We start from the raw sequence: 24441 nt of genomic DNA on the forward strand, positions 1-24441 counted from the left end.
AACACGTAAGTAAGCCTTTTCTTTATGGTCTCAAAACTATCTAGGACCAATCACAAACTTTGTTGTAAATTTAGTCCCATTTAAGGCAAGAACTCTTGAAACTCCTCAGGGTCCAGACAGTGACTGATATATAATTCTGAAGTATTTATTGAAAACTGATTGAGTTCAATTACAGAGCATAAACCCAAGAGCTGTGTTATGTACATTATTCAGAACCTAATAATTCATGATGGAAATTAAAGCTCTGGAAAGTGTATGAAGTAATCTCAGAATTAGAAAAAAAGGATTCATAGATGAGGCACTGTATGTTTGCTCAGCTACATTCAATTTATTCAACATATTTACCGAGTAGTATGAGCAAAGTAGTAACCAGAGATTGAAAGCTATTAAAATTCTTATCGAAACCTATGGCTATGTGTACACTATATTTACTTACCATTACACAACTAAGTCTGGAAACAGCAACCTGTACTAAGGGTATTTTGTGCTTGGGTAGATACTCATACCTTTTTTTTTTTTTTAAAAAAGATTTATTTATTTATTTATGATAGACATAGAGAGAGAGAGAGAGAGGCAGAGACACACGAGGAGAGAAGCAGGCTCCAGCCGGGAGCCCGATGTGGGATTCGATCCTGTGACTCCAGGATCGCGCCCTGGGCCAAAGGCAGGCGCCAAACCGCTGAGCCACCCAGGGATCCCCTATTCATACCTTATTCATACCTTTCTGATTGTCCTCTTTGCACCAACGAGAAGGTTAGGTAGATGATAAAGGCGAATATAACTCGGTTTTCTATTTTTCAAAATGGAATACCCTTTTGCACTATTTACCCTTCCAATGAACGTTGCAAAATGTAATTCAGCACCAAGCTGAAAAAACAGTCAATTTTTCAACCATGTAAACCAGATCCCATCACCCATCACTCTTGCTCAGTACCCTATTGGTGCATCCCATCACATTTAGAAAAAGGTGCAAATCATTCACTAGGGTCTACAAGGCCACACGTGATCTGGCTCTGCCTCTTTTTAGCCTCATCTGCTACCACTGTCTCTTTTGCTCATTTCATCCAAATAAACTGGCCTTCTTGCTCTTCCTAGAACCCACACAGCTCATTTATCCTTAAAGACCTTTGCAAATGCTATTCTGTCCTCCTCACACTCATTTCTTCCAAATTTTCCAATGGTCTACTCCTTTACTTCATTCAAGTCTCTGCTCAAACGCCACCTTCTCAAAGAAGCCCTTCACAGCCACCCTATTTAATATTAAGATCCTCCTCTCCATTCCTTTCTTTGCCCTGCATTACTTTCCTCTTAGTATTTATGCATTATCATTAACCCACTAGAACAAGGATTTATAAGTCTCCTCATCGCAATAATCTGCAACATCACCAGCATTTAGGAGAGTGCCTAGAACACAGCAACCTCTCAATAAATATGTGGAACATTCTCTGGCATTCTCACCAGGGTCATTCCATTCACGCAACCTCAGGAAAACTCAGAAAAAAAAAAAAAAAAACAAACACTTAAGCTCTGACTCTTAAGTAAAAACAACAAAACAAGGTCTTATCAGCCTTGCCATCAAGATCTGTCGGTTCTGAGTGGCAAAGAGCCACAGCGGGTCTTCCTATAAGTTTAACTGGAAAGGTAACTCCTCCAGGTAAAGCTTGCAGGCAACTTGAATTTTGAAATCAAGGGACAGGAAATAGTCTAAACAGAAAGTTCCTAAGAGGACCACACCTAAACACACAATCTTGATTTTTAAGACCATCTCGCCCTCGCCCTGATAATTTACCAACCCCAAAGTTATTTTTCCTTTGGCTTCTTAGCCCTTTTGGTGCTATGGATCCTTAGCCGGTCTGGTGAGAACTATGGACTTCTGGGAATGCCCTTAAATGCACGAAAAGCAAAATATACAGACAGTTACGAAAGAAACCAATTTTACTCAAATATAGGGTCGCAGATTTATGCTCTTCTTGCCACGATGAAAATAAGAAAATTCCGACGGTTACAGTAGGATCCAGAGGGAGAATCCCTTAGGAGACCACACTCTGAGGTCCATCCCCGAGCACCCTCAAGTGGCGGCAGGGAAGCCCTGGGCGCCGAGACCCAGCCAACCCTAGGGGGCGTGTCTGGGGATGAGCGCGGGAGGGACGGGGGCGAGGGTCCTGGGGTCCGGGAGGAAGGCGGGGGCCTCTCATTTCCAGAGCGCTCGCGGGGCCAGGCATCATGCCCCCCTCCCCCGCTGCTCGTCCAGCCCTCGCCTCACCTGTGCCTGCCATCCCCAGGAGCCGCTCCGGCACCCCTCGCAGGTCTTCATGGAGGCCGCGGAAGATCTCGTGAAGTTTCTCGAAATGCTCCGAGGAGACGGCGGAGGTGGCCATGGCGCAGGCCGCACTCGAGCCGCGGCCGCCGAGATTTGGGGCTCTGGGCCCGCTCCTATTCCGGCGGTCAGCCGCCCAGCCCCGCGGGCATCACGGCGACCGCCGCCACCACCGCCGGCTACGAGGCGCTTCCGGGGCCGCGACGGGGTCCTCCCGAGCCGGAACGCCCACCCCCTTCATTCCGTCACTGGGAGAGCGCCAGGCGCGGAAGCCTGACGGAAAGTTGCGTGGGCTCCTCGCTCGGGCGATTCCGGGGAGGGTGGCGGCACGTCGGGCGAGCGGCAGCCCTGCAGTCCCGAAAATACCCGATCCAGGGGATGGAGGGAGCGCCACAGCGTAAAGGGCTGTGAGGACCCGCGGGGCGGGCAGCGCGGCCACCTGTCCCCAGGGCCCCGCCTTCCTGCGAGCGGAGGGCGCTGCTGTGCATGCCGGGAGCTGTAGTTCGGCGCGGAGGACGCTCGGACTCCGAGGCCCCGCGTAGGCGGGGACGGTGGTTCTGTCAGGCCACAGGCGCAGGTGGTGTGGTGTCTGCAAGCTCCTGAAGGCCGTCGTCGCTGTCATCGCACCGTTTGGCCGCTCTGACTGCTAAACGTTAGCTTTCAGCCCTGGGAAAATAGCCGGGCCAGGTTCCAGCTTGCCCGCGAGCGGAAGAGGACTTCGGGGAGGCCGAGCGAGGAGGGTCACATGCTTTCCCAAGCTGTCCCCGGGCAGCAGGACTGCAAAATCTGCGCTCGGCCCCCAGCGTCCGGGCTCGCGGATGCAGCCACTCAGCAGTGTCTTTATTAGGCGTAGTCATGCTGGATTTGGGCATGCGTTGGTGAATAAAGGTCACTCTGCACTTGGTTTTTTTTGGTGATGTGGGAGCAAGGCGGTGACCCGCTTCGTCAGGTCTCTTTCCCACTCTGTGTAATGTGTTAACAATTACGAAGTCCTTTGTGCGCTCACTACATTGGTTTTCACGGTTCGGTGGTGGGAAATTCCTATTTCCAACTATTTCATGGTTTTCCTGTCGAAGCCCTCTCTGAAATATCTGCTTGGCAGCCCAATATATAAAACAGCCCAAACATACTAAAAGATATGGGACTGTTCAGGGGGGGATGATCTGGTGATTTAGAGCTCCTGGACCTTTATTTTTATTAGACTGACTCATTGACCACTGATTCAACAAACACGTTGAGCGCCTAATATTCACTGAGTATAGAGAGCAAACTCTGAAGTTGTTAGTGTAAGGGTACTGTGGTAAGTCCCACGGCATTGTTACAGAAGGGGCAGGTACGAAAAGGCAGGCCGGGTGGCTCAGCGGTTTGCGCCGCCTTCAGCCAGGGCCTGATCCCGGAGACCCGGAATCGAGTCCCACGTTGGGCTCCCTGCATGGAGCCTGCTTCTCCCTCTGCCTGTGTCTCTGCCTCTCTCATGAATAAATAAAATCTTAAAAAAAAAAGAGAGAGAGAGAGAGAGAGAGAAACATAATAGCCTCGGATGGAATAAAGGAATCTTTATTCTTTAAACAGCATCATAAAAGACAGGTAGAAAATGGGTGAATCAGTGATCATGTTATCACATGACCGAAGTTAATGACATTTGAATTGAGACTGGGCTGTGGTGAGACTCTGGGACAAATTACCCTTAAAAATGAGAAGTGACTGTATAACCCTAATAATGAAAAGTATTTTCGTCTTATGACTAAACTTTCATTTATTTGTTTTCTTCTGTTGACTCTAAACGTTAATTCTTACAGTTTTTATTTTGGCAAATAACAATCAAAAAATTTTTGTCATTGATAGTTCAACATAAATTAAGTAAAATATTAGTTCAGTTGTGCTTATTAAAACTTTCCAATTTTTCCATAAAACCTTTTTTTTTTTTTACCATTTCTAAATATATACCTTAATAGTCAAAACAAGTTCAACAAGAGAATGTTCATTTACAAATATGAGAAGACTGTGGTCTTATAACTTTTTCCCACCAAAGTGAATATCTAATTGTCAGTCCATGGAAAAAATCACAAACTACTAGAACAACATACTCCAAGCAAGTGATGGGAACATTCCGGATTCCTCCAATTTCCTTTGGCAGCATGACCTTTGATAAAAGTTCTCCAAATTAAATGTATATTTTCACCAAATAGACATTTAAATCTTGTCAATGTAATGTACAGAAATGCTCTGAAGATTATGAAATTGACTGTAAATTACTCATATCACTCCTTAGGATAATTTTACCAAATAAAGAATTGTTTTGTTTTGGATCTTTTTCTGCCACATTGATTGGTGCTTATTAAGACAGAGCAGTATGAGTCTGGCTAACTCGAGTGCTCACCCTCAATTCTTCCATAGCTACATATACCCATCTTTAGCTGTGTCTTTGCTTTTTGAGTCCTTAACTAGTCCTTTCACTGCATTCCAGAAGAATCCGGGATTCTTCTCTTTTTTGGACTTCTTCCCTGCTACCCATGCGCTTCTTGTTGAGTAGTTATCCACATACACAGAATCTGCTTCCCTTTGCAGCTTTACCCATTTGCATTAAAGATTGGATGTCACTGTTTACTCCATCTTTGAACACTTACCTGCACTGAGTCCAGTTTAATACAGTTCCTTTGTAGCTATTTTGAATTTTGTGAAAATAATCCCAACTCCCTAACTACATAAGAACACACAAAGATATACACAGTGACAATCACCAAATAGCCTTTCCCTTCTTCTGATTTTCTAAGAGAAACTAAGGCACAAAAAGGCCTCCGTGGGTCTGGGGTCAGTAAACTGAAATCAGGTAGGTGGTCTATCTTCCCATACTACTCCGTTCTTTACCCACTTGCTGGCCTGAGAAACAGGAAAATGACAGTTTAAACTTGATTTTTATTTCTGCCTTCCCCCAAATTTCTGCCATCCTTCCAATTCCACAAACTTCTTAGAAAAGGAAGCTCTCCTGTGATCTAGACATGTAAAAGTGTCTTAACAGCAGTGGCTTTAGGTTGTCAGAGATAAAGCCATGCCATAATCCAGATTCAGTTACGAGTTTCCTGAAAGAATCTAGATGTTGGCATATGATGGTTTTCTCAATAGATGAGGGATGAGTCCTCACCTTGGCTGCTCTTGAGCCAAGCCACTGTTGACTCGGAGTTCACCTGGGGCTGCAATGTGGACCTCTTGAAATGAAGGTTGGTCAGTAGTCAGGAGGATAGAAAGTAGTCCAAACTGCTATAAATTGACCCTGCCATAGCTAAGATTCTCCTAGGTGGTAGGTTTCAGGAGGCGAGTATGAGTTTGCAGGTCAAATGAGGATCTTATCCTATGATATCCCTTGTAACTCTGGCAGTAATAAGAGTAAAGTAAATCTGAACTAATGTAAGGTGTTTTGATGAATCTGGCAGTGTCCAGTGGGCTTTTCTCAGACATCAAGCAGGCAGGGATAGAAAGTTTGTTCTCTTTGTGCTCAAGGTTTTGGCCCTCATGAACGAGAATCATTTTGGCAGGGAGTACTCAGTAGTCTGCTGCATGTTCCTCCTGAGTCCAACTGCTACCACCTGTCAGTCTATAGGGATGCCCAGCAGGTCACAGCTGACATCCCATAGCCGCCTTGCTATTGTCTCATTCCGAGCCTGGGCAGAGACCCATGCCACACTGCAGTCACTGGAAAGGAAAGACAGAGGCTTAGAACACAGGGTTTAAGAATGGAGTCTGTTCTCTGACTGGAACAAGGAATGTGAGAGAAGAACAACCAAGGGATGACATATCTTCTATGTACTTCATAGGGCCAGTCTTTGTCTTATCTCTTCATCCTCCAATCCTTACCTCTGAGAAAATGTAATTATCATTGAGATCTCCTCACCAGGCTACCTTCCATCAGAATGTCTAATATATAATGCATAGCATTTAGTCTTCATATTCTCCTTTATATGTATATATTTAACTATAACATCAGTGTCTGACTGACACCTGTGTATGTCCAGCCTGTTCACACAGGACTTGTACTGTGTCAGGTTGCAGAGATTACATTGGTTACAGATGCTCGGAGTGGTTAAAACAATCAAAAACTCCTCTGAAACCTACTATTTCTGGTCTACTTGCAATTATAACTTTATTTTTCTATTTTTTTTTAATTTAAATATTTGAGAGAGAGAGAGAGAATATGAGGTGGAGGGGTTAGAGAGGGAGTGGGAGAGAGAGAATCCCAGGCAGACTCCTCAATGAGCACAAAGCCTAATGCAGGGCTCAATCTCATGACCTTGAGAACATGACCTAAGCCAAAACCAGAGTTGGATGCTTAATCAACTGCACCTGTGCCACCAATTATAACTGTTTCTAAACTCAAATAACAAGTAAAGCCAGCTTCATAAACAACAAAGGAAGGAAAAGATTGATAGCATAAGAGAAATGTAACAATAAGGTACCAAGTGTTTTCATATACTTTCTCTTCATTGTTGTAGTCCTAATTATTTTAAGTCTCTATTAAATGCACGAGAGGTATACAAACTGTGCACTGCCCAGAAAATTTTCTCAAGGAAAGTTTACTCATTTTTGTATTTGCTGCATCTAGTACATGGCAGGTATTCAACAAAGGTTTTTTTAAAAAGTGATTGAGTAAACAGATTGCAATCTTTTAAGTCACATAAGAAGCAATTTTAAGAATTATACTATTTCAAGGAAATTGCTTCCAAGACATTTTAAGCAAATTCTGAAGATGAAAAGGAAAGTCGGCAAGTCTGAAGTAAGCACATGAAGCAAACTCCTAACATTATGTCCATAGAGACACTGCTAATCAAAGAGTGAGTTATGGACCACCAGGAGCATCATCTGGGAGCTTGCTAGAAATGCCAATTCTCAGGCCCCATACAAACCTGCTAAAACAGAATCTCTAGGGTAGAGGCCCAGGAATCTGTTTTCAACCACTTCCTTAGATGATTCTAAAAGGCACAAAAGTTTGAGAAACACCACTTAAAGATATCTTCACATTTACAAAACAATACTTGTAAGTATAGTACTTCTGTTTAAGGGAATTCACCAGCATGACCAGCACAGCCTGCCGCTGCTGAGTAAAAAGACCATCACTGAGAACCAAAGTCTCCATCAGACTCTCTGGAAATAAGTTGGCCTCTGTAAGCTCCTATAGCCTCTACTGTATTGTGCCTTACATTCTTTGGAAGGTTATGACAGATAATGACATAATGGGCATGAAAGTGCCTTGTGCCATAAGCTAAGACATGCTGTAAAATTTACTCAAATACCACTGTAAAAGCTACTTAAGTGTGGTTATGGCATTAGCACAGTCATGGTGCTGATATTTCCAGTAGGAATTTGGGGATTATCAATCAGTATACATAAAAAGACCAATTTCAAAACTTACTACAAAGCCATAATAATCAAGACACTGTACTACTGGCATAGGATAGACCTACACATAAATAGAACAAAACTAAAAATATAGAGGTACCCTTACATTTATGGTCAACTGATTTTTGATAATTCTGTTATAGACTGAATCATGTCCCCCAAAGTCTGTATGTTGAATCTCTAATATATAATGTGACTATATTTGGAGATAGGGCCTTTAAAGAGATAATTAAGGTTAAGTAAGGTCATAAATATAGGGCTCTATTCAATGAGACTAGTGTCCTTATAAGAAGAGGAGACACCAGGAATGTGCACACATAGAGTAAAAGCCATATGAGGACAGAGCACGCAGGCAGCCCTCTATAAGCCAGGAATAGAGGCCTCACCAGAAACCAACCCTGCTGGCACCTTGATCTTGAACTCCCATCCTCCGGAACTGTAGGGAAATTAATTTCTGGTATTCCATTATGGCAGCCCAAGGAATTTTTTTTTTTCCTAACAAAGAGCATGAACTCATGGCCCTGAGATCAAGACCTGAGCCAAGATCAAGCGTTGGATGCTGAACCAACTGAGCTACCCAAGTGTCCCAGCCCAAGTCATTTTAATACAGCTAATAAGAAAATTCAAAAGTTGTTGGAAAAAACAACTTTTCAACAAACAGTTCTGGGACAATTGGATATCCACATGCAAAATTGAAGTGGGACTCCTACCTCATGATATATATAGAAATTAATTCAAAATGAATCATAGACAGAAATGTAATGCTCAAATTATAAAACAATTAGAAGAAAACATAGTAAATCTTCGTGACCTTCAGTTAGACGATGGTTTCCTAGATATAACACCAAAAGCACAAGTGACAAAAAAAAAAAAAAAAAAAAAAATCAGTAAATTATACTTCATCAAAAAATTTCCCTGCTTCAAAAGACACCATTAAAAAGGTAAAAAAAAAAAACAAAGAATGGGAGAAAATATTTGTAAATCACACATTTGATAAGGGACTTGAATCCAGACTATATAAAGAACTATTACAATTAAACAATAAAAAGACAATGATCCATTTTAAAAATGGACTAAGGATTTGAATAGGCATTTCTCCAATAAAGATAAACAAATGGACAATAAGTGCATGAAAAGAAGCTTAACATCATTAGCAGAAAAGTGCAAATGAAAACCAATGAGAAAAACTAGAAAAACATAAGTAGAAAAATTACTTCATGCTTACCAGGATGGCTAAAATCAAAAGGACAGACAATAAGAAGTGTAAGCAAGGGTACAGAGAAATTGGGACACTTATCCACTGCTGGTGGCAACATAAAATGGTACAGCCAGGTGGGAAATCAGTCTGACAGTTCCTCAACAGTTAAACATGGAGTTGATATACAACCCATATTCTTTTTTTTTTTTTTTTTAAGATTTAATTTATTTATTCATGAGAGAGGCAGAGACACAGGTAGAGGGAGAAGTAGGCTCCATGCAGGGAACCCAATGTAGGACTCGATCCTGGGACTCCATGATTATGCCCTGGGCCGAAGGCAGATGCTAAACTGCTGAGCCACCCAGGCATCCCTACGACCCATATTCCAGTGGGATTCCATTTCTAGGTATATAAACCAAGAGAAATCTCCATACAAAAATCTGTACGTGGGATCCCTGGGTGGCGCAGTGGTTTGGCGCCTGCCTTTGGCCCAGGGCGCGATCCTGGAGACCCGGGATCGAATCCCACGTCGGGCTCCCGGTGCATGGAGCCTGCTTCTCCCTCTGCCTGTGTCTCTGCCTCTCTCTGTCTCTCACTGTGTGCCTATCATAAATAAATAAAATAAAAAGTTAAAAAAAAAAATCTGTACGTGAATATCATAGCCCCATTACTCAATTAGCCAAAAAGTGATAATTCAAATGCCCATCAACTGATGAATGGATAAATAAAATATGGTATATCCACAAAGCAAACATTATTTGGTGATTAAAAGGAATGATACACTGATACATGCTTTGGCACAGATGACCTTGAACACTTTATGCTAAGTGAGCAAGAAGCCAATCACAAAAGGCCACATATTATATGATTCCATTGATATGAAATGTCCAGTACAGACAGATCCATAGACACAAAAAGTAGATTTGTGATTTCAGTCAGAAAGTATAACCAGTGCAAAGTTTCAATGCTTCAGTTAAGAGAGACTTATGTTCATTTTTTGATAATGGTCAATATAGCTGCTGTTGGATCTTCGAAATGCTTAAAATTAAGAATCCATGGCACTGGAAAGGCTCTTCAAAAGTCAATTAAATAATTACTAAGTCACGGATTTGAGGCTGACTTTCTTTAAACGGCTTAAAATCTCCAGGGAAGACGAATCCAGTCACTTATGGAAAATCTTTCTAGTACATAAAACTATATAAATTTATCTTCCTAAGCAGCCCCAGTGGCGCAGCGGTTTAGTGCCGCCTGCAGTCCGGGGCATGATCCTGGAGACCTGGGATCGAGTCCCACATCAGGCTCCCTGCATGGAGCCTGATTCTCCCTCTGCCTTGTGTCTCTGCCTCTCTCTCTTTCTCTGTGTCTTTATGAATAAAAAAATAAAAAATCTTAAAAAAATAAAATAAAATAAAAAATAAATTTATCTTCCTGGGTTTCAGATCCATATTTCCAACTATCTGCTATACATTTCTACTCACATGGAGTCCTATGGATAACAAACTCAACATGGACTGAGCTAGGTTTATTACATAGTGGGCAACCAGTCTATTCCACATTCTGTTTTTTTAAGGAGGTGATGGGACAGAGGGAGAAGGAGAGTCTCAAGCAGGGGCCATGCCCAGTGTGGATCCCAATGCAGGGCTCCATCTCCACAACCCTGAGATTAAGACCTGAGCAGATCAAGAGTCAGATGCTTCACGGACTGAGCCATCTAGGCACCTCCATTCCACACTGTTTCAGCAATAGCAACCTGATCCCTTTCTGAGGAATTACCTTCTTCCCACAGTTTGAAAACCCCATTAATCAAGAGGCTGGTCTTCCCCTCACCAAGGGAGTGAGGATGAGAGGATGGAAGATCCAGTGCTTCCTTGCTAGAGAGTGAATGGTGAGCAATAAAACAAAGACTGAAGGTAGTTGGCCTATGCTCATTCCAGCAGCAGTACCCTGGCCAGCTGACTGGCCACTGTCTGTTCTAAGCCTGGCTTTTCAGTCTTCTCTTTGGTTCTTAGGAGAATACCCATATTTTAATAAATTCCCTTCTCACTTAAGTTAGTGTGAGTCTGTTTCCACTGCTTTGGAATCAAAGAACCCTAAGCTCTACATATGATTTTTCCATGTCTGCTGTCTCAGTTAATGTCATTATCCATCTCCGAGTAAGTGAGGCTTGACCCCAGGTCACTAACTCCTCCCTGACCCCTCACTCATTTAGTTATCATGCCATAAAAATTCTGCCTCCTCAGGGCTTCTATCACTTAACCCTCCTTTGTATTCCAACTGTCATTACCCTAAATCAGGAACTCATTCTCTCACTTGGATTATTTATTCATTCATTAAACAAAGTCACCAGGGATGTTTCACTGAAGCGCAGAGCAAATTATTTCTCTACCGGAACAACTTCTGTGGCTCCTCTCCAAGCCTGATACTATGGGCCTTTCATTATCTAACAGTCTACCTTTCTTTCTAATTTTAATTTATTTACAGCCCTTTCTCTAAAATGTCAAGTTATTTCCACATGATCTTGAAGGGGGAGGTAAAAACATTATAAAATTTCAGTCTTATGTGACGTCTGAGATTTGCTTCAAAATAACATGAGAGGGGGAATCCCTAGGTGGCTTAGCGGTTTAGCGCCTGCCTTCGGCTCAGGGCGTGATCCTGGAGTCCCGGGATCCAGTCCCACGTCGAGCTCCCTGCATGGAGCCTGCTTCTCCCTCTGCCTGTGTCTCTGCCAATCTCTCTCTCTCTCTCTCTCTCTGTGTGTGTCTCTCTCATGAATAAATAAATAAAATCTTTAAAAAAAAAACATGCGAGGGGGGGAAAATACGGGAAGGCCTGGTGCATGGAGATAGAGGAGTGCTAGCCACAGCTTAATGGTTGTTGAGGCTGCCCTTATGGGTATACAGTGGGGGTGGAGGTGGGGGCGTTCAATGTGCTATTTTATCAACTACTGTGTATATTCAAAGTTGTCTACAATAAAAAGTTTTAAAAGTTTTCATTGATTCACGAAGGGAGTCTATCAATATTATTTTAGTCCTGAAGACAATAGAGAAATACAGATTCAAATTCTTTTTAACGTAGGGTATCCCTGGGTGACTCAGCGGTTTAGCGCCTGCCTTTGGCCCAGGACGTGATCCTGGAGTCCTGGGATTGAGTCCCACGTCGGGCTCCCTGCATGGAGCCTGCTTCTCCCTCTGCCTGTGTCTCTGCCTCTCTCTCTCTCTCTCTGTCTCTCATGAATGAATAAATAAATAAAATCTTTAAAAAAAATTTTTTAATGTAAAAAAAAAAAATTTGAACTAGGAGTCCAAGAAGGAACAAAGAAAACTGGATGGACATAACATAAGGTAGGAAGAAAAGAAACAGCCAGAAAATATAACAAATGATTGCCATGGAGAAAATCAAAACTAGCCGTACCACAAAAAATGCAAATGAGTCAACCCCCTTATTACCAGGTAGGAATCCGAGTGAAAAGACAAAAGATATGTCGCACAAAGTACTTTTTAAGAGGAGTATAGTACACCAGACAAATCCAAATTATTTCCTTTGGGCAGTAAAACTGCATCTTCAAAAATAAATACATTCATACCTGAAATGATGCCCACTTAGAACCTCAAGACCTTCAGTGATGGCACAATACAGGCTGGTCTGCGCTCCCTGTTGAGGGGTCTTGATGAAGAAGGAGAAAAGCCACCACATCCATTTCATGAAAGGTGAGTGCCGAACCAGTTCAGATTTGACTGTACCAGGGTGTACAGAATACGCTGTAATGCCAGAGCCTGATGGGGGGGGGGGGGTACCACATAGAGGAAGACATAATTTGATATTGTCAAATAGCCAAGGAGAGCAGAGGGTGTGAACAAACATTTGGCCCCATGAAGACTCCCTTCCCACAATAGTATTACAGGCACTCCTCACAGTAATTTATAAATCCCAATGGAGGATCCATAGGTTAAGATTAAAGCTCAAAGAGGTTATTCACTGTTAGGGAACAGTAGAGGGAGGCAGAACTCAACCTCTCAGGAGCACTTGACAACAATAATCATTCCTTTCTCAAAGCTGCCTTTTTGTTGGCTTCTGTGACCCCACCCTCCTTCTGGTGTTCCTAACCCACTACTTCCTATCAGTTTCCTGGACCAGTCCATCATCTTCTACCCAAACTTCAAATGCTGGAATTCTCATGGCTTGCTAAACTCCCTCTCTGTAACTATATGGCAGGCACATTTTTGTGCACATTATACTCCTTTGAACTCTTGGGTGACTATGAGAGGCAGTATATTCTAGTGGCTAAGGGCACAGACTCTGTGGTCAGACTGCCCAGTTTCAAATCCTAGCTTTGCCTCTCATTAGCTGTGTGACCCAGGGCAATCTCCCTATGTTGTGACTCAGTTTCCTCTTAAAATAGGAGTAAACCTAATTCTTGCACCCAGTAAATTTTTATTGATTTTAGAAAAATAATATAGCATATATATATATGCATATATTAGGTATAATATATATATATATTAGGTTGTAAACAGTATTGTTTATAACCTAATCTCCCTAGTACAAGTGAAGTTTTGCTGCCAAATGAGCTTTGGTGTCAAGCTTCTGAAAAAAGTGAATTTTCACGTCTTTGTGGATTTCATGATTGCAGATAAAGGACTACGGACATATATTATTTCCAACTTGACATCTATTCTAGATGACCCATAGTAATGCTCACACACTCCAAAACTAACTTCATACTTTTAAGGCCAAACCTGGATCTTGCAGTGTTCCCTAACTCCCAACCAGCCAGGCACACAGAGCAGTTCTTGATAACTCCCCACCTTACCATGTATATCCATCAACAAGCCCTGGGGGTTTCCCATCCTAAATAACTCTTAGGAGTGTCTACTACCCTCCGTCTCCACTGTGGTCCAAGCCACCCTCATTTCTCACCTAGACTACAGAAATCACCTGCTGCATGCACTCCTGCCCCCATTTTTAAAAAAATTTATTCGGAGACATAGGCAGAGGAACAAGCAGGCTCCCCGCTGAGCAGGGAGCCTAACGCAGAACTTGATCCCAGGCCCCCAGGATCATGACCTGAGCCAAAGGCAGACTCTCAACCACTAAGCCACCCAGGCGCCCCTCCTGCCCCCATTTTAAAAAGGCTTTCATTTTAAAGGTTCTCCAGTGCTCTTCCACTAAAATCCCTACCACAGCCTCTACAGATTTTGCTTCTGTCTACCTCACCAGTCTCAGCTCAGACCTCTATTCTTCTTGCTTTCTACATTTTAATCACAGCAGCCTCTCAATTACTCAAACTGAGCCCAGACCCTTGAACATTTTATTCTGTCTGCCTGGAATGTTTCTCAACATCTTTAGATGCTTTGTCCCACCCACTCTGTAACCTATTTAATTTCCACATAGTTTGATGATCCCATTCAATGATGGGGCTCCTGCGTCTGACTCCTTGAGCCAAAATTCTGCCTGCCTCCATTCCTAAGGCAACTCCAGCTGTCTGCCCTGGATTACTCCTTTTTATCGAAAATTCAGAGCAGGCAAGGCAAAAGACCTCTGTATTTGTGATTGGAGACTCCCCTCTTCAAGCATACATTTCTCTCTTATGTAACCTTCTGCTGTTAGGGAAACAGTCCTGCTCCCTACCACCACCATAGTCCAGCACCTGTTTTATACTAATGGTTGTATCTGGTGCCAGATCAGGTCCCTCTCCCACACACATTTTTTTCAAAGATTTTATTTATTTATCTGAGAGAGAAAGAGAGAGCACATGCATAGGTGGGGCAGAGGGAGAGGGAGAGAGCAAATCTCAGGCAGACTCTGTGCTGAGCCCAGAGCCTGATTCAGAGCTCAATCTCACAACCCTGAGATCATGACCTGAGCCCAAATCAAGAGTCAGACACTGAGCCAACTGAGCCACCCAGGCACTCCCAGGTCCCTCCCTTCTATCTAGTCTCACTATGAATAAAAAACCTTGCTTGCAGGATCCCTGGGTGGCGCAGCGGTTTGGCGCCTGCCTTTGGCCCAGGGCGCGATCCTGGAGACCCGGGATCGAATCCCACGTCGGGCTCCCGGTGCATGGAGCCTGCTTCTCCCTCTGCCTGTGTCTCTGCCTCTCTCTCTCTCTCTCTCTCTCTGTGACTATCATAAATAAATAAAAATCAAAAAAAAAAAAAAAAAACCTTGCTTGCTCACAAGGGCTGACCTAACGAGGACAATAACCTATAAAGTAGTCCCATTTTACTTATGAGGAAATAAGTCTTAAAAAGTTAAGTAGCTTGCTGCAGGTCACACAGCTATAAGCGCTAAAGCCAAGCCTTAAGACTCAAAGTCAGAATTTCCCAATCTCCTGTCAGCCACCTCCAATATTCAGTTGTGGGCTACTTACTAAAATAATACAGTTACAGTCATGGCATCAGGTTTTGTCCAGGGGATGGGCTCCAGAGAACAGTAGGTATTCTGTGGCTTTTTGCTACTTCCCATTGACTCTTATCTCTATACTCATTTCTTCTAAGCCTACCTTTGAGCCTCCGAGACAGTTCTTGGGTGAAGAGAATGTTGGCTAACTTGCTGTGACAGTAAGCCAGACCTGCATTATAGAATTTCTCGCCCTGTAGGTCATGGAAGTGGATCCTTCCCAGGTGATGTGCTAGGGAAGACACATTCACTATCCTTGATGGGGCTGACTCCTTCAGCTTCTCTAGCAGCAGGTGGGTCAAGAGGAAGTGACCTATGAGGAAAACTAGAATTAATGGCCAGGGCCAATGCCAGGGTAAAGGGAGTAATGAGCCCTGCAGAAAACTCAGAAACATGGCTTTTTGCCTCATTAATAATCAACTACAGAACAAGCTCAGTGAGGGTTTGGGGAAATACCTTCCATGAGGGAGGTCTAGATCATGTGAATATGAATGAAGTCTTGTCTCCTTCCGACTCTGATTAATATCACTCAAGAGCAGGCAGGGTCTATCTGATGCTGGCCATGAGGATCACCACAAAGAAAGCAACACAGCCCCCAGTTCAATTAGGCTGTTCAAAAATACCCCAAGGTAAATTGAATCTGGATTGCAAATTAAAATATGGTGGAACCTCAAGAGGGCCTAAGTTTATCCCTGAACTTCTGGGCAGAACCATTCACTTGTGTTCTATCAGGGCCCAGAGGTCACTTACACCACAAAGACGGCTCAGTCTAACCCCTAAGTTTTTTAAGGAGAACTCTGGATTTCCTCTAGTTTTGTTATGAGACCAGATTTCTTCTCCCCCCCCCCACCTTTTTTTTAAGATTTTATTTATTTATTTGAGAGTGTGTATGCAAGCATGAGCTGGGAAGGAGCAGAGTGAGAAGCAGACTCCACACTTAGCAGGGAGCCAGATGTGGGGCTCCATCCCAGGATGCTGGAATCATGACCTGAGCTGAAGGCAGACACTTAACTGACTGAGCCACCCAGGTGCCCCAAAACCAGATTTCTTACCCAAGTGGTTGACTCCCATGTGCATCTCAAAGCCATCTACTGTCTTAGTGTAGGGACACATCATCACTCCTGCATTGTTGATCAAAATGTGAAGATGCTTTTCCTCTGCAGGGAAGAGGAGATGTGGTGTTGAAGCAGCCAGCCACTACAGCTATATCTGAGAAGTCTGCCTTATGCCTATGCTTTAAAAATGGTGATGCATGACTTCAATCTTTCCTGTTTCTGCTTCATTTGTATTTTGTATTTTTTTTCCCTGTTTAAGACTTTAGCTGAATCCTGCATACTTACTACAGAGCAAAATTCCTTCTTACACAACCAAATGGCCTTTCCGATCTTTCCAACTGAAGAGCTACTTACTGCTTTTTGGAAAATGTTCTGTTCACCTCTCCTAATAGAAAGACCTCCCGGGCTGAATCAGAAGATTCCGAAGTAAGAGAAAAAAGGCTGTTTTGTATGCACCTCTGCCACTGGAGAACTCCAAAAGGTGCCAAAAGGTGCTGGTTTCACCTCTTTGTTGCATCTGACAACTCTTTTTTGTGGCTTATTTTCATGCGATTTGTAATTTCTAACTATGAGCTTATATCCATAGAAGTTGTTTACCTAGGGAGGCCAAGATTCCTGTGATATGAGGAGATATGCCTACAGACTACTCTTGGGTTTGATTTTGATGTGATACTACAGGGTTTTATGTGAACTCCTCAGCTCAAGATTCTTGTACCATTTGGTGATGTAATAAATTCTCCCGCACAGATGATGCCAACTTGAGGTTCTAATATCTTGCAGATGACTCTCTAACCATCTATGACCTAAAGAGAAGATAAGCTTCTTTTCTAGGTCTTGGAGCTGGTTGCCTACTTTTTTTAAGCCCCTGTACCATGGACCATATAGTTTTTTGTGAATCCCAACCCTATGTGGAGCCAAGATACAGCTCCCCTCAAGGCCTGCGGCCTCATCTCCTATCTCTGTATGAGTATTTAGACTCTAGACCCTAAAGCTCATACTGAGTTCTGATATTCCTGTGAGGTTTTTGGCTTTAGTTCTTATGCACTGCTATGACTTTTAAACTCATTTTTTTGTTTCTGCTTCTTGAGGATTCCCCCTTTGTTACTAAGGAGTTCAGCTACAAATGAAAGTTTTTGATTATAACTTATCTAGCATTTCTATGTATTAAAGAGGGAGAAGGAGCTTTTCCTTTAACTAAGTCTGCTATGTTGACTGCAAGACCAACAACATAATCTCCAGTTTTATACTTACCTGCTAAGAAGCCTTTAGCAAAGGCTCTAATAGATTTCGTATCAGCCAAGTCCAGTTTCCGCACTAAGACCTGTTTGTTCCCTGTCATGGTCTGGATCTCTTTGGCCACCAGTTCCCCCTTTAGCACATCCCGGCATGCTAAATATACACGGGCTCCTGTCAACCAAAACATAAAAGAGACAAACTGTCAGCTCTGCTTTTGAGTAGACACTATAGACTTAAAGACTTATAAGTGTGATTTCCTGTTCTATTTTACTATTTTTAAAAGATTTTTATTTAATTATTTGAGAGAGAAAGAGAGAGAGATAAAGTGCTTGAGCAGAGGGGAAGGGGCCAAGGGAGAGGAGGAAGCAGACTCCCCGCTGAGCTGGAGCTCAATGTGGGGCTCAGTCCCAGTATCCTAGGATCATGACCTGAGCTGAAGGCAGACACTTAACCAGCCAAGCCACCCAGGCACCCCTACTGTTTTAAATGGGAATTTTACCCTTACTTCATGACAGAGGTATTTGATGAGCAAATCAAAAAAGAAAAATAAATCAATAAGTCATTAAGTGTCTATTATATGTAGTGAATTATACTAGGTTCAGACCAGCAAATCTGTGGGACACTTGGAGAGTTCTCGAATTCCAAGACTGGGGGAAAATAATCAGCATGGTCATCCTTGTGAGGGATAAAATGGCAGCAGTAGGAGGGAATTAGAAGCAGATGGGCTTGCCTCTTTGAGCCAGCTCTTTTGCTGTCTCCTTTCCAATGCCTGTGTTGGCTCCAGTGACCACAGCTACCTTCCCAGGAAGTTGGACAGTTGATGTACACACACCCCTAGACAATATTTTCCTGTAGAGAGAGAGGGAGAGCTCATCAATTCTTCATTCTCTTGGTCTCAGCCAGAGGTTCCTGCAGCTACCACGTCTTCCGATCCCAAGGCTAAGGTTTACTTTGGTTCTTTCCAGTGCTGTCCTTTTAGAGATTTAAGGAAAGTTGAAGAAAAGTTTTCTGCTCTTGCTCAAGGTATTTTTGCTCAAATATTTTCTGCTCTTGCTCAAGAACAAAAGCAAGTACAAGAACTGCAGTACAAGAACTGGATAAATATTTGATTATCCAGGCACCTGGCTTCAGTTTGAGCTCTTTGACAGGCTTAGGGAATCATAAGACTCAGCCTAGAAGCAAGAACTGGTCCACTTACGTCAATCTGTCCACAACTGGCACTTTATGCCCTCCATACAGAGCTAATCCAACACAAAAAGTTAAAATTAAGGAAGCTTATCAACCTGGGGTCAAACGGAAACATGCACACACACAATCAAAAATGAGACAAAGAAGAGACAAAAATCAAAGGGGAGCTGAGATTCAAGTCCTGGTTTAATTTGTGTCTTTGTTCCTAGCACTATACTACCCCTCTTTTCCAAAGAAATGAATCCACCAACAGGGATTAGCACCTCAAACTATTCTTTTTTTCTTTGCAAATTTCAAGACTCAAGTCAAAAAAAAAACAAAACCAAACCAAAAAAAAAAAAAAAAAAAAAACCTCTCTTGACCAGGAGATGCACTTTTAAAGAGTGTTTCAGCTTTTTCATTGAACTTGGGGCTGCAAGGCACACATGCCTAGCCACTAAAGCTACCTGCTTTGTGCACACAGGCCAATAAGGAAGCAAAACAAACTAACTCATGATGCTCACCAAAAGATATCTTCCTCCTCAGAGAACAAGCCTCCCTGGTCAGTTTTTCATATCCTTTCAGTTTTAGCTCCGGGAATGACAACAAATCAGGATCTCTTCTGAGCTCTTTCTTCTCCTTACCAACAGGAACCAAAGAGACAATGAAGTAGGAAAAGTCTAGCTGTGGGCTAGCTCCCACGACCTAGCCAGGTGGTTGGGGCTATGACCCTTGCGGTATAATCTTCCTCAGAGATGTGAGCACTGTTTTCAGTTCAGGCTCCACTTTTTTTTTTTTTTTTTTTTTTTAAGATTTTATTTACTCATGAGAGACAGAGAGAGGCAGAGACACAGGCAGAGGGAGCAGCAGGCTCCATGCAGGGAGCCCAATGTGGGACTCGATCCCAGGACTCCAGGATCAGGCCCTGGGCTGAAGGCAGGCGCTAAACCGCTGAGCCACCCAGGGATCCCCAGGCTCAACTCTTCATTGAGATACTATTTGGGTAAGAGGATCTTGTGGTGGCAAGAGATAAAAAGCGTTCTTATCTGAGTGGGAGCCCTAGGGGTTCAGAAAAGGAGAAAAAAAAAAAAAAAACTAGAAGAGGAGCACGAGGGTGGACGGTGACCCCGCCCCCGCCGCGCCCCCGGGGCAGGACGGGCTCTCCAGTCTCTGGATCACCGTCACTACTGGTGATTGACTCAGAACCAATCAGCGGGCGCCCGTTGTGCAGCTCTCCGCCGATTCTCTGAGGCATCCGGCCAGCCATTGGCTGATGTGTCACCAGCTCCAGAGTCCACTACCCTTCAGCCTCTCGTCCCCCCCACCCCCAAATCCCGGGCCTGATTCAGGCCCCCGGATACTCCTGCTCTGAAGGCAGGATGGCTCAGGATGAAACCCCCTTCATTTCTTTCCTTTCCAATATCCGCCCAGAAAAAGAGCGAATCTCACAGCATCAAGAGTGCAAGCAGTGGGTCTCCAGATACCACGATCCCCACCGAGGGACAGTTCCAGAAAGCAAAAAAGTCGAATCGCTCCATTGTGCTTCAAAGGCTGGAGGCAAGAAGCTAAGACAGGGCTGGTTCAAGGCGTGGGAACGAGGGGGAGAAACAGTCGTAAGGTCCACACTCCATTTTAGGGTCTGAAATCCCGCAATGCTGGAAACCTAAGTGAGGTAGCCTTGCATTCCGGATTCTCTGGAGCAGGAAGCAAGGGCTGCTAAGGAAAAAAAAAGGGGTCGGGAGGAACAAAGTGAGGTGCCCTTCCCGCCGCCTGGGGTCTCCTGCTCCCGCTCCCCGCAATCCAGGACAGCTAGACCTCCTCCGACCAACCGAACTCCCGGCCTCGACCTACATGGAGCCAGCCCCCCCCGGGGGAATTTTTTTTCCTTTTCCTTCTTTTGGAAACAGAGCTCCGGTGAGGATTAACGTCCTTCTGAATTCTCCTCAAGAGAAGGCAATACATTTGCACAGACCTGATTTGGGGTGCAGCGATGTACAGGAAAAGGGGGAGAAGAAGGAGGAGGAGCAGCAGCAGGAACGTGATCATCTTGCCCGGCGGCTGCGGCGGCTGCAGGAACGGAGCGAAACGCCCCGACCGCGCCGGCCGAGCGAGACTGCTGCTCCCCGACACGCCCTAGTCTTAGTACGACGGCCCAGGGCGCAAAGGCGTCTGGGAAATGTAGTCCACAGCTTGGGCGAGAGGGAGCTGCTTGCAGAGGCAACCTGACCCTTGCCTGATAGCGCCTCGTACGCCTCAAATGCCCGAGCGTCTACGCTCGAGGGCCTCTAGGATCGTCCAGCTCCCACAGTCCTCGGGCCACCGGGGTTGTGGTGAAACCTCCCCGGTCCTCTAGCTCCCGGTGCCCAAGTCCAGATCCTGGTTACATTTTCCCCAACCATAATGAGCCAGTTACCGCATTGTTTCTCCTGGGGATCAAAGATTGGCGTCTGGGGAGTGTTCCAGGAGGCGGATTACACAGGAGAGGAGCAGTTGGAGTCTGACAGTTGGGAAGGAAGGGGGGAGGTGAGAATCCTTCCTCCTTGGGGATTCTTTCCTCCAGTGGAGTATAAGCAACCTGTCCGTGAAGACACTAGCAGGAGAATCACTTCATTGTGTGTCATCATGCTAACCATCATGATTTTCCTGCTGTTTGGGTCTTAGTTGATAACAGGACACAGGTTTCCTGGTGACTTGGATTAGATATATTAACTCCCCGGGTAGCACTGAATTTCTCAGATTAACACAGTTGGTTTTGCTTACTCATGAAATATGTAATCCTGTCTTGAAGTAAGGCCATGAAAATTCTCTGAGAACAAGTGGATTCCCCGTTCAATTATTCCTTTCAGCTCTGCCATCTGAGGCCAATATCTAGTTTCCAGGAGGTAGAGGTGGGAGATGTTGTTTTAACAAGTCAATAACTGGGATAATTCATTTCCATTTGATTGAAAGTCATGTTCCAAGCTCAACTTAAATGAGTATATTTATAGAAATTGAAGAGGAGTTTTCCTTCACACAATACAAATTTTCACTGATTAAAAAAAAAAACAAATTTTCACTGATTTAACATTAGATTAATAATCATCAGATTTTGTCATATGCTCATTATAATTGAAGAGGAGTTTTCCTTCACACAATACAAATTTTTACTGATTTAACATTAGATTAATAATCATCAGATTTTGTCTTATGCTCATTATTGTGGTGCCTAATATATGTAGAGGTTTTTACACTTTTTTTTAAAGACTTTATTTATTCATGAGAGACACAGACAGAGAGAGGCAGAGACACAAGCAGAGGGAGAAGCAGCCTGATGTGGGACTCGATCCCAAGTCTCCAGGATCACGCCCTGGGCTGAAGGCGGCACTAAACCGCTGCTCCACCGGGGCCGCTCAAGTTTTAATGCTTTTATTAAGACTTTCATGTGTTTTGTTCCTTATTCATTCATTCATTTGACAAATGTTTACTCTATTCCTACAATATGCTAGGTACTGTACTGAGTCAGTCCTGAATAAATTGTGATGAGGATTATGAGGGAAAATAAAGGTTTGGGAGGTCATAGCATGAAATGCCTCCTAGTCTGGAGATCAGGAAAAGCTTCTTTGAGGAAATAACATTTGAACTGAGGCCCGAGGGAAGGTCAGGGGTTAGTGGGCCAACATACAGGCAAGAGTGCTCTGAGCAGAGGGAAGAGCCCACTGGAGAGCTCAGAGATGGAGAAAGCAGGGGCACTAGAAAAATGGAAAACATTGGTCTAGTTGTGGCAGGAGCAAGAGAGAGTGCTAGAAATGACAATAATAGCTAATGCTTAAATGGTGCTTATTATGTGCCAGGCTCTGTACAAATATATATTAACTACCTTAATGCCTGTAATAGGACTACAGGTTTTGTTGTTGTTGTTGTTGTTGTTGTTTTCCTGTTTTATAGATGAGGATACTGAGGCAACAGCAAGGTTAAATAAATTGTCCTAGGCCATAATGGTAGAACTGGGATTCAACCTTAAGAAGGATGTATCCAGGCTCTGTGCCCTTAACTACTAAGTCACATTGCCCAAAGATGAGGCTGGAGACCTCCCATATACATGTGCTTTTGCACATCCTCACAAAATTTTCGTGTAATTTCATTCGTAGAACTCAGATTAAAAACCATCAGATTAAAAAAAAAATCAGATAGACCCAATAATGGACGATGAGTAAACAAATGGCTTAGAGAGGCTATGACAGCAGAACGGAGGGTCTTAGGGAGCCCTAACATTATGTGATAGGTAGAGTAAGGTGAGCCTGAAAATAGACAGTGACAAAGGGACAGAGAGGTTGGTGAGGTGTTAGACTGGATTCAGTGAGATTAGAGACACCACGCAGTAACTTGAACAGGGAGAGGTTTTTTTTTTTAAACCTGATTGGATCACAGGCATGGAGAGGGTTAATCAGATTATTATTTTTTTTAGATTATTTATTTATTCATGAGAGACACAGAGCGAGGCAGAGACAGGAGAAACAGGCTCCATGCAGGGAGTCTGATATGGGACTCATTCCTGGGACTCTGGGATCACGCCCTGAGCAGAAGGCAGATGCCCAACCACTGAGCCACCTAGGTGTCCCAGGGAGAGTTCAATATAAAGAATTATGAACCATATTGGAATTGCAGTAATGAGGAACTGGCTAGTGCAGGAGCTATTAAATGTTTTCTGTACAGAAAAATATTTTAGGCTTTGGGAGCCATCTGGTTTCTGTTGCAACTGCTCAATTCTGGTGTTGCAGCCTAAAAGCAGCCCTAAACAACATGTAGATGAATGAGTGTGTTCCAGGCCTGTTTATTTACAAAAACAGGCAGTGGACTGGATTTAGCCTATGGTTTGCCAGCCTGTGGATTAGGAAGAAGTAAAGAGAACTCTAAAGAAGATTAAAAGAGCAGGTAATGGGACACCTGGGTGGCTCAGCGGTTGAATGTCTGCCTTTGGCTCAGGGCATGATCCTGGAGTCCCAGGATCAAGCCCCACATTGGGTTTCCTGCATGGAGCCTGTTTCTCCCTCTGCCTATGTCTCTGCCTCACTCTCTCCCTCTTTCATGAATAAATAAAATCTTTTATTTTTTTATTTTTTATTTTTTTTAGTTATTTATGATAGTCACACAGAGAGAGAGAGAGCACCCTGGGCCAAAGGCAGGCGCCAAACCGCTGCACCACCCAGGGATCCCTAAATAAAATCTTTTAAAAAAATAAAAGAGCAGATAAAAATATAGTATTTTTAAAATGTAATAGTAGATGTGATAGAAATAATATAATACAAAAGAGCCACAACTTGGGTCTGAGATAGAGATCCCAAGGAGACTCCTTCACTCCCAGACCTTGCTGGAAAGGGACAGGTATAGTGCACTGAATGGCAAAAAGTTGCTGTGGAGCTGCACCTGTGGAAGTTGCTAGAAATCTACTGTGTAGGGTGCCAGGGACAGTTATGCACAGGGAGGTGTGTCACAGAAGGAGCACTGTTACAAAACACTAAAGAGGAAGCTGCTGGCCACAGAGTACTGATAGAGAAAGTGTGCACACCACAGGAGTCAACTGCTGCAGACTGCCTGTAGAGCTAGCACAGCAGAACTAGGAAGCACACCTCTTTCCTCCCTCAATGTCTCAAGTTTAATATCATGCCAGGTGGCAAAGAAAAATATATTTCAAGGGTCCA

General features: G+C 43.7%; 2 protein-coding genes and 1 long non-coding RNA gene across 6 annotated transcripts in view; all 3 read right to left on the reverse strand.

Annotated features, from left to right (window-relative positions):
* The window catches only part of VTI1B (vesicle transport through interaction with t-SNAREs 1B), a 35090-nt gene extending 32310 nt beyond the window's left edge, over positions 1-2780 (reverse strand). The window contains exon 1 of one of the 3 annotated variants that reach the window (XM_026008451.2): positions 2264-2780. In XM_026008451.2, coding sequence (XP_025864236.1) covers positions 2264-2378 — 115 coding nt within the window. In that variant the 5' untranslated portion in view covers positions 2379-2780. The remainder of the gene's footprint in view (positions 1-2263) is intronic. The other 2 variants (XM_072761799.1, XM_072761798.1) reach the window with 2 other exon arrangements.
* Positions 2781-4055: 1275 nt separating this feature from the next.
* RDH11 (retinol dehydrogenase 11) lies at positions 4056-20928 on the reverse strand. Of its 2 annotated transcripts, none has more exons than XM_026008452.2 (7): positions 20736-20928; positions 18327-18445; positions 17612-17767; positions 16358-16462; positions 15409-15618; positions 12490-12679; positions 4056-6007 (listed from the first exon to the last, which is right to left on the reverse strand). In XM_026008452.2, the coding sequence occupies exons 1-7, from the start codon at positions 20807-20809 to the stop codon at positions 5905-5907; spliced, it is 957 nt and encodes a 318-aa protein (XP_025864237.1). In that variant the 5' UTR covers positions 20810-20928; the 3' UTR covers positions 4056-5904. The 2 variants fall into 2 exon arrangements, with proteins under 2 accessions (XP_025864237.1, XP_025864239.1); XM_026008454.2 differs by lacking the exon at positions 4056-6007 and adding an exon at positions 6870-8540 and having other exon boundaries at positions 20736-20909.
* Positions 19287-20349, reverse strand: LOC140599386 (uncharacterized). Its single transcript, XR_012002211.1, has 2 exons — positions 20213-20349; positions 19287-19402 (listed from the first exon to the last, which is right to left on the reverse strand). It is a non-coding gene; the product is annotated as an uncharacterized lncRNA (long non-coding RNA).
* Positions 20929-24441: the final 3513 nt, after the last annotated feature.

The sequence above is a fragment of the Vulpes vulpes genome, chromosome 6 (genome assembly GCF_048418805.1).
Source record: "Vulpes vulpes isolate BD-2025 chromosome 6, VulVul3, whole genome shotgun sequence".
Lineage (NCBI taxonomy): Eukaryota > Metazoa > Chordata > Mammalia > Carnivora > Canidae > Vulpes > Vulpes vulpes.

What these genes read in the sequence shown, in the direction of transcription:
- RDH11 (XM_026008452.2), bottom strand. Translation starts at nt 20,809, where the DNA reads ATGATCACGTTCCTGCTGCTGCTCCTCCTCCTTCTTCTCCCCCTTTTC. An exon ending in AAAAGAGCTGGCTCAAAGAG is followed by an intron (nt 17,768 to 18,326) that starts GCAAGCCCATCT and finishes TTTGGTTGACAG; the next exon opens with GAGCCCGTGTATATTTAGCA. An exon ending in CATGGGAGTCAACCACTTGG is followed by an intron (nt 15,619 to 16,357) that starts GTAAGAAATCTG and finishes TTTTCCTCATAG; the next exon opens with GTCACTTCCTCTTGACCCAC.